This window comes from Carlito syrichta, unplaced genomic scaffold (assembly GCF_000164805.1).
Source record: "Carlito syrichta isolate Samal-C Ts95f unplaced genomic scaffold, Tarsius_syrichta-2.0.1 Scaffold109676, whole genome shotgun sequence".
NCBI classification, from domain to species: domain Eukaryota; kingdom Metazoa; phylum Chordata; class Mammalia; order Primates; family Tarsiidae; genus Carlito; species Carlito syrichta.
Window position 1 is genome coordinate 1 of NW_007053772.1, and position 14030 is coordinate 14030.

General features: G+C 37.5%; 1 protein-coding gene across 1 annotated transcript; it reads right to left on the reverse strand.

Annotated features, from left to right (window-relative positions):
• Positions 1 to 12539: 12539 nt before the first annotated feature.
• On the reverse strand, positions 12540 to 13487 carry LOC110596551 (vomeronasal type-1 receptor 2-like). The gene has a single exon (XM_021717633.1). It carries the CDS (start codon positions 13485 to 13487, stop codon positions 12540 to 12542), a length of 948 nt encoding a protein of 315 aa, XP_021573308.1.
• Positions 13488 to 14030: the final 543 nt, after the last annotated feature.

Here is a 14030-nt window from a genome sequence, read left to right on the forward strand (position 1 = left end):
ACACTTCTCAAAAGAAGACACACAAGCAGCCAACAGATACATGAAAAAATGTTCAGCCTCACTAGTCATCAAGAAGATGCAAATTAAAACTACACTGAAATATCATCTAACTCCATTCAGAGTGGCCATCATCAATATCTCAAAAAATAACAGATGCTGGAGAGGATGTTGTAAAAAGGGAACATCTCAGCACTGTTGGTGACAGTGTAAACTAGTATAGCCTCTGTGGATATCAGTGTCGTCATTCCTAAAAGCTCTAAAAATTGACCTTCCATATGACTCCACAATCCCCCTACTGAGAAAATACCCAGAAGAACTCAAATCACTCTATAGAAAAGATACCTGCACATGTATGATTATTGCAGCATTGGTCACAATAGCAAGATCATGGAATCAACTGCACTACCCATCAAAAGTGGACTGGATTTTTAAAATATGGTACATTTACACAATGGAATATTATGCAGCCATAAGGAAGAACAAAATCATGAACTTTGCAGCAACCTGGATGGAATTAGAATCTATAATACTGAGTTATTTTTTGCAGAAACAAAAACACTGAGTATCACATGTTCTCACTCATAAGTGGACCTTGAATAGCCACCACAATATTATAAGGAAAAGATTGACTGTAGTGGGAAACAACAGAAAGGAAAGCGGGGCAGGAACGTGGGATTGACAGTAATGGAAATCTGCCTGGGGAAGGGGGCACACCTAATCAACAAGAGTACCTACATAGTGAATGTTTGTATACCAAATCCTGAAATGTATCCCACAATTTTAAAATAAAAAAATTTTAAATGTCAAAAAAATCAAAGAAAGTCTCCATGACACATTTTTTTCCTTTGCTCAGTTTTTATGCAACTAGCCAGATAAATGAGTGACTATCAATAAATTGCATTGTCTATAAACTTAAAAAAACATATTTGGAAGAATACAACATGTATTTATGCTAAATTTAAATACTCAAAACTAAAAATTGATAGATCTTTTCTAACTTTACAAGACAAAGTCCACATCTTTCTCAATGAAAGTACTAGGTTGCTTTCACTTAAGTCAGAAAACAACACTAAGAATTGGTGATCACCTGTGTTCTTCATTAATCATTGTACTGGAGGTTTAGCCAACACCATTAAAAATGGTTGAAGATTTGAAAACAAAGATGTAAGTCTATGTTTATACCTGGAAACACAAAGAATTATCAGAAAAATCTACCCACAAAAATAATTCCATAAGCTATTAGAATGTAAGATTGATATGTAATAATAGCCTTCATACGTACAAAGAAAAATCATTTACAATTTACAGTTGGAAATCCTGCAATTGCAAAAATATAAAATAACATAAAATGAAATAAACTAAATGAAAAATAAATAATAAAAATGTATAGCCCCGCTCGGTGGCTCAGCCTGTAATCCTGTGCCTTTGGGAGGCTGAGGTGAGTGAATTGCCTGAGCCTGCGGGTCCAAGACCCGCCTGGGCAGGCGAGACCTCATCTCTACAATAAAATAAAAAATTTAGCCAGGCATGGTAGTGCACACCTGTAATTCCGGCTACTCGGAAGACTGAGGTGGAAACATCGCCAGAACCCAGCAGGTCGAGGCTGCAGTGGCCAGGAGCGGCCACTGCACCCCAGTCTGGGCGACAGAGTGAGACGCCAACTCAAAAAAAAAATGTATAACTCCCAGGCGAGAAAAATTATAAAACATTCCCTGAAACATATGAGCATAGATATAAACAAATAAAAAAATCACATGAAGTCTTTGGGTAAAAAATTCAATAGTACTAGAAGATCAATTATACTAATGCTGATTTACACATTTACGTTAATTTCTATAAAGCCCTATCCACTACTTATTGAAGCTAGCAAAGGTATTGCAATAATCTAATATAATATGCACCTATTATACATCAATATGAAAATCTTAGAGAATGAACAAAAAAGTATAGCTTCCAAAACTAAAAAAAAAAATTGAGAGTGGATAACACTATGCGACATGTTGATTCATGAACAAACCACTGAAGTGACAAATTCAGAAATACACAAAGTATATTGTTAAAAGTGAATAATCAATTAAAACAACTGTGGGAATGAGATCATTAATATGTGGTATTTGGCAAATGGAACTCCTATCTAAATAATAAAAACTGAACTTATTCTGAATACTTTATAGTAAAAAAAAGAAGAAAAAAGGAAAATCTATATGACAAAAAGTAATAAAAATATAGTTAGATTCCATCATACGATGAAGCAGTATAAACTTGACTAACAATGACAAGAATTCTGCTGGAAGTCTCAGGATCTGCTGGCAACTCAGAAACTAAGAAGGGTCGACATGGTTAGTGCTCTGATGGGAGACTACTTGGGAATACCGCCTCCCCCCCTCTCCATTCCCACAAACTTTGCCTGGTGCAGTAGCTCATGCCTGTAATCCCAGTACTTTCGGAGGCAGAGGTGAGAGAATTGTCTGAGCCTCTGGGCTCAAGGCCAGCCTGGGCAACATGGTGAGACCTCATCTCTACAATAAATAAAAAATTAGCTATTCAGAAAGTTGAGGTGGGAGGATCACCTGAGTCCAGCAAGTAGAGGCTGATGTGCCCCTGAGAAGCATGACACTGTACTCCATCCTGGGCAACAAAGTGAGACTGACTTAAAAAAAAATTCCTAAAGTATTGGTAGAAGTAGAGAACAATCCACATGACAAGAAATACCACCAGAAAAGTAAAGAGGCAGATTTCAGATGAGTAAAACTATTTGCAACTTATATTCCATGAAGGATATCTGCCCTGCCAGCAAGGAACATCTCAAGATGTATAAGTTCCTGACAAAAGAACACTGAAGTCAAAAAAATTGGACTCCACCTGATCTACAATATTATCTGTAGTGAACTGAATCTCATCAAATGTCTAGAAATTCCATTAGGTCACAGTTACTGCAAAAAAACTATTAATACCTTTTGAAGTTGTTAGATCACATACTCATTATCCTGATATACATGAAGAAAAAGGAACAAATATTCATCCATTCTTTTCAGACAGGCTGTTTTAGTGTAACACAATAATGATAAGAGCAAGGGACTCAACAGAATAAATGTAATAAATTCATAGATGGTTGGGGTTTGTGGCTCAAGCCTGTAATTCCCACTTTGAGAAGGAAAGACAGAAGTGCTAGAGTCTAGGAGTTTGACACCACACCAGCAACATAGAAATACTTTGTCTCCAGAAAATTTTTAAAAATTTTAAAGAAGACCTTGTTAAGCAAATGGTGCCAGGAAAACTGGCTGATCACATGCAGAAGAATGAAACAAGACCCTTACCTATCGCCATACACAAAAATCAGCTCTAAATGGATCAAAGACCCAAACGTAAAACCTCAAAGTATAAGAATCTTAGAAAAGGCTGGAGATACCCTTAAAGAAATTGAAATAGTTAACCAATTCCTGATCAAAACCCTAAAATCCCATGCCATAAGAGATAAGATAGATGAGTGGGGTCTCATTAAACTGAAAATCTTCTGCAAAGCAAAAGAAATCATCAAGAGAGTGGGAAGACAGCCCACAAAATAGGAAAAAAAGATTTGCCATCTGTATATCTGACAAAAGCTTGGCATTCAGGATCTACAAGGAACTCAAATGTGCCAAATGGAAAGAAACAAACAGTCCCATTAAAAAGTGGGTGAAAGACATAAATAGACATTTCTGAAAAGAAGACAAAAAAGCAGCCTTCAGACACATGAAAAAAAGCTCAGTCTCACTAACCATCAGAAAATGCAAATCAAAACTACACTGAGATACCACCTAACTCCAGTAAGAATGGCCATAATTAATAAGTCAAAAAGAACAGATGCTGGCTAGAATGCAGAAAGGAAGGAACACTTCTACACTGTTTGTGGGAATGCAAACTAGTTCAACCTCTATGGACAACAGAGGGGTGATTTCTAAAAGAACTAGAAGCTGGGATCGGTGGCTCAGCCTGTAATCCCACGCCTTTGGGAGGCTGAGGTGAGTGGATTGCCTGAGCCCGCAGGTTCGAGACCCGCCTGGGCAGTGAGACCTCATCTCTACAACAAATCAAAAAATCAGCCGGGCGTGGTAGCGCATGCCTGTAATTCCGGCTACTGGGAAGGCTGAGGCGGAAGGATCGCCAGAGCCCAGCAAGTTGAGGCTGCACTCCAGTCTGGAGACAGAGTGAGACTCCAACTCAAAAAAATAAATAAATAAAAGAACTAGAAATTGACCTTCCACAGGACCCAGCAATCTCCCTTCTAGGAATATACTCAGAGGAACTCAAGTAATTCTATACATGCACACACATGTTTATTGTAGCATTATTCACAATTTCAATAACATGGAACCAACTATGCTGCCCATGGAAACTGGACGGAATTAAAAAATTGTGTACATAAGCACAAATATGAATTTCATGCAGATATAAAGATGAACAAAATTACGGACTTCACATAAACTTGTATGGGTTTGGAGTCTATCATACTGATGATCTGTCACAGAAATAAAGAACTGAGTACCACATGTTCTCGCTCATAAGTGGACCCTGAACTCCAATCGTAACACTACAAGAAAGAATTGGCAGCGGTGGCACACTGCTGGGGCAGGGAGGCGGCGCACATAACATCAATATGGGTGCCTGATTCTAATCCAGGTGAAGTGAGGTCATTGGGAGACCCAAATTTCACCTGTACCTAGACCACTCATCTACCCAATGTTGACTTGTACCCCACTCCTTTACAATTCAAAATTCAAAAAAAGGTTTATTTTTTTTTAATTAGCTGACTGTGGTTATGTACACCTCTATTCACAGCAATGGGAAAAGTGAGGCAGAAAGGTCACAGGGGCTCAGGAGATAAAGGCTGTGGTAAGCAGTGAATGTGCCACTGCACTCCAGCCTGGGTGACAAAGTGAGAACCTTATTCAATCAATCTATCAATCAATAATTCAGAGAAGATAATAGAATTAGCAAATAACTTATTTTGTTGTTTGAGTTGGTGTCTTACTCCATCGCCCAGACTGGAGTGCAGTGGCATGCTCGTGGCCACCCCAGCATTGATCCTCTGAACTCAGGCAATTCTTCCACCTCAGTCTTCCAATTAGCTGGAGCTACAGTCTCGCGCTACCATGACTGGCTAATTTTTTGTGCTTATTGTAAAGAAGAGGTCTCACCATGTTGCCCGGGCTTTACTCAAACCAGCGGGCTCAGGCAATCCACTCGATTTGGCCTCCCAAAGTGCTGGGATGACAGGCTGAGTCACCAAACCTGAATGCAAATCATATTAGAAACCAAGTGAGATAATGGAGGGAATGACAATCAATACAAAGAAAGCCATGGGTGAATGAATGTCAAAAAGCAAAGAAATGCTATGATATGCAATAGGCTTTCATCACCAGAATCCATTGATCAACTGCAGTAGAACTAAAAGTGGGACTGTCCTTGCACACGTGCATATGTACTCTGATGGGAAAACATAACTTAAGGCATTTTACTTTGTATAAAATAGAAGGAATCTAATCAAGCTTCTTGCCTCAAGGACCTTTAAGTGCCAGCTCATTGAATTTTGTTTTCCTGAATATTTAACCTGAGAACCTGGTGGAGTGCCTGAAGGAAAATCTCGCAAAGTATCGGCTCCCCTAAGACTGGGTGCCACCACCCAAGCACTCAACGAATTTCTGCTCTTCTCAAATTTCTGCTCTCACCCTGGAGGGCCGAACAGACGTTGATGTACCAGGTCCAGGTGGTGCCTGAAGAGGGGATTCAGTGACTTCCAGGGAACAATGCAGGCACTGACTCCTTCCACACGTTGCATGGCTACAGACAGTCTGAGGAACCCTCATGAAACCATCCCACCTACTTTATGTTCACCTAGGGCTGCACTTTCTTCTGAAAAATGGCCTGGTTGTTTCATTAAGCTGTTTTCTAAGTACTTCTCAGAGACTTTTTTGGTAATAGGGTTCATAAAAATATAAATCAGGTTGAAGACAGTGACATGTGCCTGTAGTTCCAGGTATTCAATAGGCTGAGGTTGAAGGATCACTTGAGCTCAGGAGTTCAGGCCAGTTGGACAACAGTGTGACACCCCATCTCTAAAATATATGTACAAATTTACATAACATATCATATATAAATGTATATAAAATTTTTATTGCATATAAACTAAAAAAGTATACTAAAATGGATTGCCACTTTTTTCACCCTTCACCTACTATCAGATCTATTTTCTAGTTAATTAAATGGAAACCCAAAGAAATGGTGGACAAACCTTGGTTTACTCAGATGTCAGTTTATAGACATAGCTTCTCTTGGGGAATATGAAAGCTTCCAATCAGTAAGTTTCCTCTCTTGAACCAAGAGAAATCACTTCACTTGGTCAGGAAAATTATCAAGCACATGTTTTGTGTAAATATGGGATTCAATTATTTGTTGAAAAATGTAATGAAACCTATCTCATGAGATGTCTATACAACATTTTGTTTATCTATTCATCCATCAATGAACTTTTGAGTTGTTTCCACCTCTTGGCTATGATGAATCATGTGGCTACGAAAATGGGTATGACTAGGTAATGTTTTGAAAATGATTTATTTTACTCATTTTAATACTATTGATAGTCAATCTTGTTGCACCATATTTCAAGCATTCATTCACTTTTATTGCTAAGTGGGTATTTCACTTTATGGATGTATCATAGTTTGCTTATATATCCACCAATTGCTGACTGTTTGGGTCATTTCCAGCTTTGGAGATTATGCTGCAGTGCTATAAACACCAGATCTGGTATTATTGATGTTGAATTTTTATTTTTGTGCATAAACACAAGTTATTATGAAAATTGTATACTTTGTAATACTCTTTTGGTTAAATTTATTAGCTAGATTAAAATCTTATATTCCATTTTAAATGAGGTCATACATTTTCACAAAATTCATTAGAATGTACAAAAAAATTGGAAGACTTTTGATACATCATGAAACCAAAAATTCTCATTAGAGAATGTTGCAGAAATAAACCTCTGCCAAAACAAGAGAAGAGTGATGCTCTTGAAGTAGTCCCATAAGTATGTTAGCACACACTGAGTGACAACATGAGCGCACCTTATATATGGCTCCAAGAAGAAGGTTAGAACCTAGTAAGGGGTCCTGGGGTTGGAACCTGAGGTGAGCTCCAGGTGTTGGAGCCAGGGAAAGGATACTGGGGGTGGTCAACCAGGAATGCCACCTTCCATTCAGGCTCCATCTCTGGATATGCAGGTCAGGCTAAGGTCATGGGTGAAGTGTTCTCCATGTCTGCTGACTATATCTTGCAGGTGTACACAGTGAATGGTCCACTGTAAACTTCCTTGAATCAGTTAGTACCATGGGCTGGACAGATCATATTGGGCCTGCTTCAATCAATACCCACTACTTTTGGTTACTATTAGTTTATTATAATACTAAAAATTCTACTGTGAAAGATAAATTACAGTCATTTTGTGTACACATGGTGTATTTATAAGTGCATTCTCACATTTCATACTTAACACTGAACCCCATCCTATGTAAAATGCTATATAGTCTATTTGACTTTTGCAATCAGGAGTAGAAAGTTCCTGAAAAAAGCCCATGACTCAGCTGTTGTCTCAAGGTCATTACTTAGGCTTCTCAAACACAGAGTTTTCCCTTTGGGAGTCTTTGGGGTTTGAAACTACAACATAATACATCCTTTATCTGTTCTCATCCCTAATGCAATAGTGCTGGAAAAAATAGAAATCTTGGATTAATGAGGAGTAGAAAAAGAGGGAGTAGCTTTTGTTATTTTGCCAAAAGCAGAAGTCATCTTGGGGCTATGGGAAAACCAAATACATGACATGAGCACATTAATTCCTACTTTATTGCCTAACAAACCAAGGAATCATTATTTTCTCTGTAGATTATTATCCCACAAAGGGAATTTTAAAGACAAAGAGAAAAATTTTATTTATTTTCTGAAGGCGCCTCGGAATTTTCCTGGTCCAGAATAAATCACAAAAATGTCTAGCAAGTAATCAATTTCAACAGTTAATAATTTTTCTGACGTTTGACCAGAACAGTAAAGTATACCTATGATAGAAATTCAAGACCCTTCGATGGGGTGCTATGCCGTAATACTTCATAAATACAGATGGGTGCAGAAAAGAAACAGGAAAAACTAAGACTTATCCCTGGGGTATTGGATTAGAGTCACAGATATCAGTATGTACACATATTTGACAATAGATAGGTACAAAGCTAAATGTGGACGGATAGGTATAGTACAATTATAAATATGTGTGCAAAAGGTATTTTGTAGGTATTCCTGCCTTGAGGGCCTATTAGTAATGATTCCCCAGTAGCAACAAGAGCCCCCAGCACCCACGACTTGACTTTCCAATATCATTCTCTAATTACAAAAAACTATTTGAATAAGTGTCTGATTCTAAAATGGGGTAGGGAAATTACAAGGTAAGCCTGGAGCATTATGTCGTGGAAAAAGTAAGAGTCAGGAAACACTCAAAAACCAAAGAATTTAGATTGCATCAAAGGGAAAAAGAACTAACTTGAAAGGGCACCTGTATTCTGTCATCTATACTTTAATATCAACTAAGTGCCTTGCAATTAATTGAGTCGTGGCACTAAGTGGTGTTAGCACAGACTCCACAAATTAAGAGCTAAAAACTAAAAATAAAATTCTAAACACCCACAACAGATTGAATAGACTGCCTCTTAGTCAAGGGGACTCCAAAAACACCTTAAAAACTGAATTGCCAGTCATGATGGTATAAAAGGTCAGATGTACCTTGTTATGTACCATCCCTGTTGGAGTTTAGACAAAACTGACCAGTATTAATATATAAATACAGATAAAAAATACTGATAGAAGATATTCTTTGTGAATTGTAATTGAGACATAAGTCCATGCAATGCAAGGGTTAAGCAACTCCTTATAAACCAGAACATCTGGTTAAACAAGACTTTTATTAACCAAGCATAATGTGACTTGCTTTCCAAACTGACTCTACTATAACATCACATGACAGAGAGTAGACCCCCTTACCTTAACTTAAGCATTGCTTTGTACTGACTTCAAGTCTTCAGTTAAACCTGAAGTCTTTCAAACAACTGCCAACTACTAAAAGATCTCCAAAACTAACCCCTTACTTGGAAGCCTCCTTTTGAGATGCCCCAATTTTTGGTCTGAACAAATGTATGCCTTCCAGCTATTGGTATGGAGTTTTACCTGCAATATCTGTCCCCTTGAAATGTATACAGCAAACTGTAGGCCCACATTTTCAGGACTTTTGAGATCATGTAGCCCCAGGCCAAGGTCACTCACATTGGCTCATAATAGACCTCTTTAAAACATTTTACAAAGTTTTGGTTGTTTTTCATTACCAGGGCAAAGTCCTTCACAAAACTTCCCTACTTCAGATGACAGTTGCAAGCGTCAGGCATCTCCCTGCACTTTGCAAGGCTAAAGAAAAATTCAGAGCTTTCCACAAATTCCTCTTATTCAATAATTGGTGAGAATAACTCATAGAACAAGGATGATACAATACTAATAATGATCATTTTGCTATTAAATATATCAATAAGCAGATGAAATATGTAAAGCAAGGTCTAGAAGGGCTAAGAAAAGGTCTAGTAAAAGACTACTTAGAGAAGTGGTTGGTTTTTGACAGGGGTAGGAAAATTACATAAAAGCATGGGAGGTTCTGTCCCCGTAGTATCAGGGTGCACCCAACCACTAAGTCCACTGATATTTTTTCCCCACCAGTTTGCTCCTTCAAGTCACAGTGCCAAGATATTTTGTTGCAGTTTCATTACCTAAGCATGATTGATAAAATCATTGCCCATGAACTAAACTCAAGTTCCATCCACCCTTCACTCCCCAGAGGTGTGGCAGTTGCAGGTTTTAATGTAGTAAATACCCGGTTGGTGTTTCTGGTGACCAAACCCCATCCTGAAGAAATGTAGGGCCCACTGTCATGAGATCTTTCATGAGTATGAAAAAGGCATTCTTAACATTCAAGAAATTCAAAGAGTTTTTGAATCTCTATGAAAGCAACCAAGATTCATACCAGACAGTTTTATAAACTATGCCACACTTCCCAATGGCAAAAGCTGCAACAATTTAAGATTATAAGAAATTGTTTAATGTTGAATGATGACACAAAGTATAAAATAAGTATAAATGATATCACACTGATATAAATAAATAAATAAACAATAAAATAAATGGAGATGAAAAGATAACTGTTCCTTACAATTTACAGACACATGCCAAGTTATATGAATGAATACCTGCCCCTCCAGTAAGTGGAGATTAATTCAGCTCACTCACTCACTTTTATTTGTGCTAGGTTTACAACCTCCATGTTAAAATCCATCCCCCAAAAAATGGAGTATAGGAAATAAATCATAGTAACCTTATAGTGGACAAACGTGACAAAAACTACCTTAACAGATCAAGATTATCATCACTGGAGATTATTCATGTGAAGTTTATGAAATTTATAACAGTATATGATGGGATTAGGTGTGATATTCTTCCCCAAAACTCATAAACCAAGTCAACCCATCAAAAAAACAACAGACAAATTCATTTCCAGGGACATCCTAAGAAGTATAGAACCAGTACTTCTCAAACCTCTCAAGGTCATGAAAAACAAAGAAAAACAAAAAGCAAAGCAGACCAGGGAGGCAAGGTGACTCAATATTATGTGGTATACTGGATTGATCCTGAAAGAGAAAAAAAAAAGACAGTTTTAAAACTGGTGAAATAGCTGTAGTTCAGCTAATATAAGGTACTTACGTTGGTGTTCGAGTTTTGACAAATGTGCCATAGCAGAATGTTAAAATCAGGGATACTGGATGAAGGATATTTGAGAACTCTCTGTGTTATCTTTGTACATTTTCTCCAAATCTAAAATTATTCAAAGATAAAATATTTATTCAAAAACATAACTGTTTATGATGAACAGAAAATCACATTAAAATATTTCCTATATTTGTGCTAATATTCTTATTAATTCTTTTATAGGTGTCCATTTTGCTCTCTGGGTAACTTCAAAAGCAGGAAATCTCCTCACTGAACTTAATATACTCATATCTTTCTTCTTTAAATTGGTATTCATCTTCTCCTCTGTGACAGACAGGGGTTCTTTATAGTCTTATCTCCTCAAGTTGGAATTTAAAAGTTCATACGGAAAACTCTTTTTTGCCTAAGTAGTCAGCTTCACTAAAGACTTAATCTACAGCAATCTACTTTCTAAATATTTCAAAATTGTACTTAATTTTTCCCACATAATAAATCTCCATTTACTTGTTGCCTTCTGTCTGCACTCTTTATAAATGACAGCTGGCACTCTTCTCATGTTTCTTCTTGTCCCCTGTGGACTATTATTCAAATGTTTACCCAAAAATGTTAATCTTGCTCAAAAAGTGTTATCATATTCCAGGCTTGGTGGTGTGGCTCACACCTGGTAATCACAGAAATTTGGGAGACTGAGGCAAGAGAATTGCTTGAGCCTTGGAGTTTGGTATCAGCCTGAGCAGTATATCAAGACTTTGTCTCTAAAATAACAATAATAATAATAAATAGATTAAAAAGTATTATCATATCTCAAAGGTCTACAGTTTATTTTTAAAAATAACACACAGTATTCACTATCTGGATTCCATAGCCAACAGAAAATAAAAACTAATATTTTTCTAGTTTTATCCAAGGAAATATGCATTACAAATCAGAGCTAAGGCCAATAACCGCAATTTCTTGAAAAAACACTATCTTTGTTTCTGTAGCTATGAAAGAATATTTGAGACTGAGTAATTCCTAAAGAAAAGAGGTTTCCTTGGCTCACAGTGCTACAGGTTGTAGAAGCATGACACCAGCATCTGCATCTGGTGATGTGTATCGACTTCTTCCACTCCTGGCAGTAGGCAGAGAGCAGCTAGCATGTGTGGATATCACATGGAAAGACTGGAAGCAAGTGGTAGTTGCTAGGCTCTTTTGAACTACCAGTTCTGGCAGAAGCTACTAGAGGAAGAATGCACTCATACCACAAGGACAGTGTCAAGTCATTTAGAGGCGTCCTCCGTCATTGCCCAGATACCATGCATTAGGCCATGCCCAACACTGTAAATGGAATTTCAACATGAGGTTTGAAGAGATCAAATAACCAAAACACAGCAACCATCTTATGCTGTTGTCTTTTATGCAACTGTCATACATTTCCAAGTTCAAAGATATCTGAGGAAAATTAAATATCACAGAAAGAGCTTTACACATTCAAAGACAATTCCAGTATCTGTACACTATTTCAGGATGACATTGGAATATCTCCACTACAACCACTAATAAAGGTGAAACTATATAAGTACTTACATATTAAGTACATAACATTTCATTTACTGTAGACTTTTACATATACTATTTCTTGCTGTCCCAGTCTCTGTCCGTAGTCTTCACCTTTTTTCTGCAGTGAAATCAGTTCATAATTGTTCTTAAGATTCCTTTAGGTCTAAGTGCATTGATCACATTGTTCTGATGAGATAAGAGAATTGTGTAGCTTTTTGACAGCAGATACAGTAGAAACTGGATATAGTGAGTTCATGGCGCATGAGAACAAAAGGGCTAATAGTTGGAAAACATGCAGTGATTACTACGGCAATGTTCATCAGCCACCAGTTGGATTTATTGAAGACAGCTAAGTAAACATAGATGCTGAAGGAAAGGGCATAAAATGTTACAAAGGTGCTCACCAATGCAAGGATGCTTTGGGTGGCTCTGGTCTCAGGAGAGGATCTGTGGAAATGATTTTTTCTATGAATGCGCTGGACCTGCTGCCTGTGTCTATGCAGGATAAAAACCATGGAGCTGCTGGCCCAAGTCATGAGTGACAAACACAGAACATCATGCAAAGATGTCAGTGCTGCATACATTGGAGTCACTACTTCATCATAAAATGGAGCATGACAATATCCAAAATTTCTGTTGTTTGTGATATTTTTGTTTCCCAAATTGACAGCTTTATAAATAGGAAAAATGATATTTACCAGCAATTGCAGGGCCCAGCACAGGATACTAGTGGGGCCAACATACTTGGGGGCTTTTGCTTTAAGCTCTACCCACCTACTGGAGTTATTAGGATTGATGGTGATCATTTGAAAAACACTCAACAGACATGTGGCACCAATGGAAACCCCCCTGGCCACTCTGTGTACATATAAAAGAACATTACATCCAAAATAAATGGCAAAATGTCTCAACCCTAAAGCTGCCATGGTTTCTGGAATTCCTCTGGAGAGAATGACCAAGGAGTTGGCTACAGTCAGGTGCCTGAGAATCAAATCAGTGGATCTTTGTCCACATCCCCTAAAGTAAAGGGACATGTAATGATATAATAGTGAAAAGTTTCCCAAGATTCCAACAACTACCTGGGATAGGAAGATCATTCCAAATTTCAGATCCACAGAGGCCATTCTGTCATTTTGCAGGACTTAATATTCAACAAGCAGAGAGTTCTGTGTGGAAAATGAGTTATGGGTTACATTTTAATGGAAAATAACATCTGTACTCATCAATTCATGTATACGTATATTTTTGTAAAGAAATTTTCCAAGTCTCTTTTTCTTATAGCACTTGCAATGTATGAGTCACTTTCATTAATGCTTTACTTAATATAACATTAAATAGTCACAACTCTACAACTTAGAAATTAATGTTATTCTTCTTTGATCAGAAAAGAGAATTGATTCACAAGGAGCTTGGGTGACTAATCTAAATCCTAATAGGAATGTCAGGATTTTAACCTGTGTAGCCTGAACACAGACATTGGTGTTCACTACTATACTATATGGTAACAGTTAGCTAGTTGTTTTCTTTTCTTCTTTCTTTCTTTCTTTCTTTCTTTCTTTCTTTCTTTCTTTAATTTTTTGAGCTGGGGTCTCACTCTGTTGCCCAGTCTGGAATGCGTGACAAACTCACGTCCGCCCCAGCATCAACCTCCTGGGCTCCAGTGATCT

What these genes read in the sequence shown, in the direction of transcription:
- LOC110596551 (XM_021717633.1), bottom strand. Translation starts at nt 13,487, where the DNA reads ATGGCCTCTGTGGATCTGAAATTTGGAATGATCTTCCTATCCCAGGTA.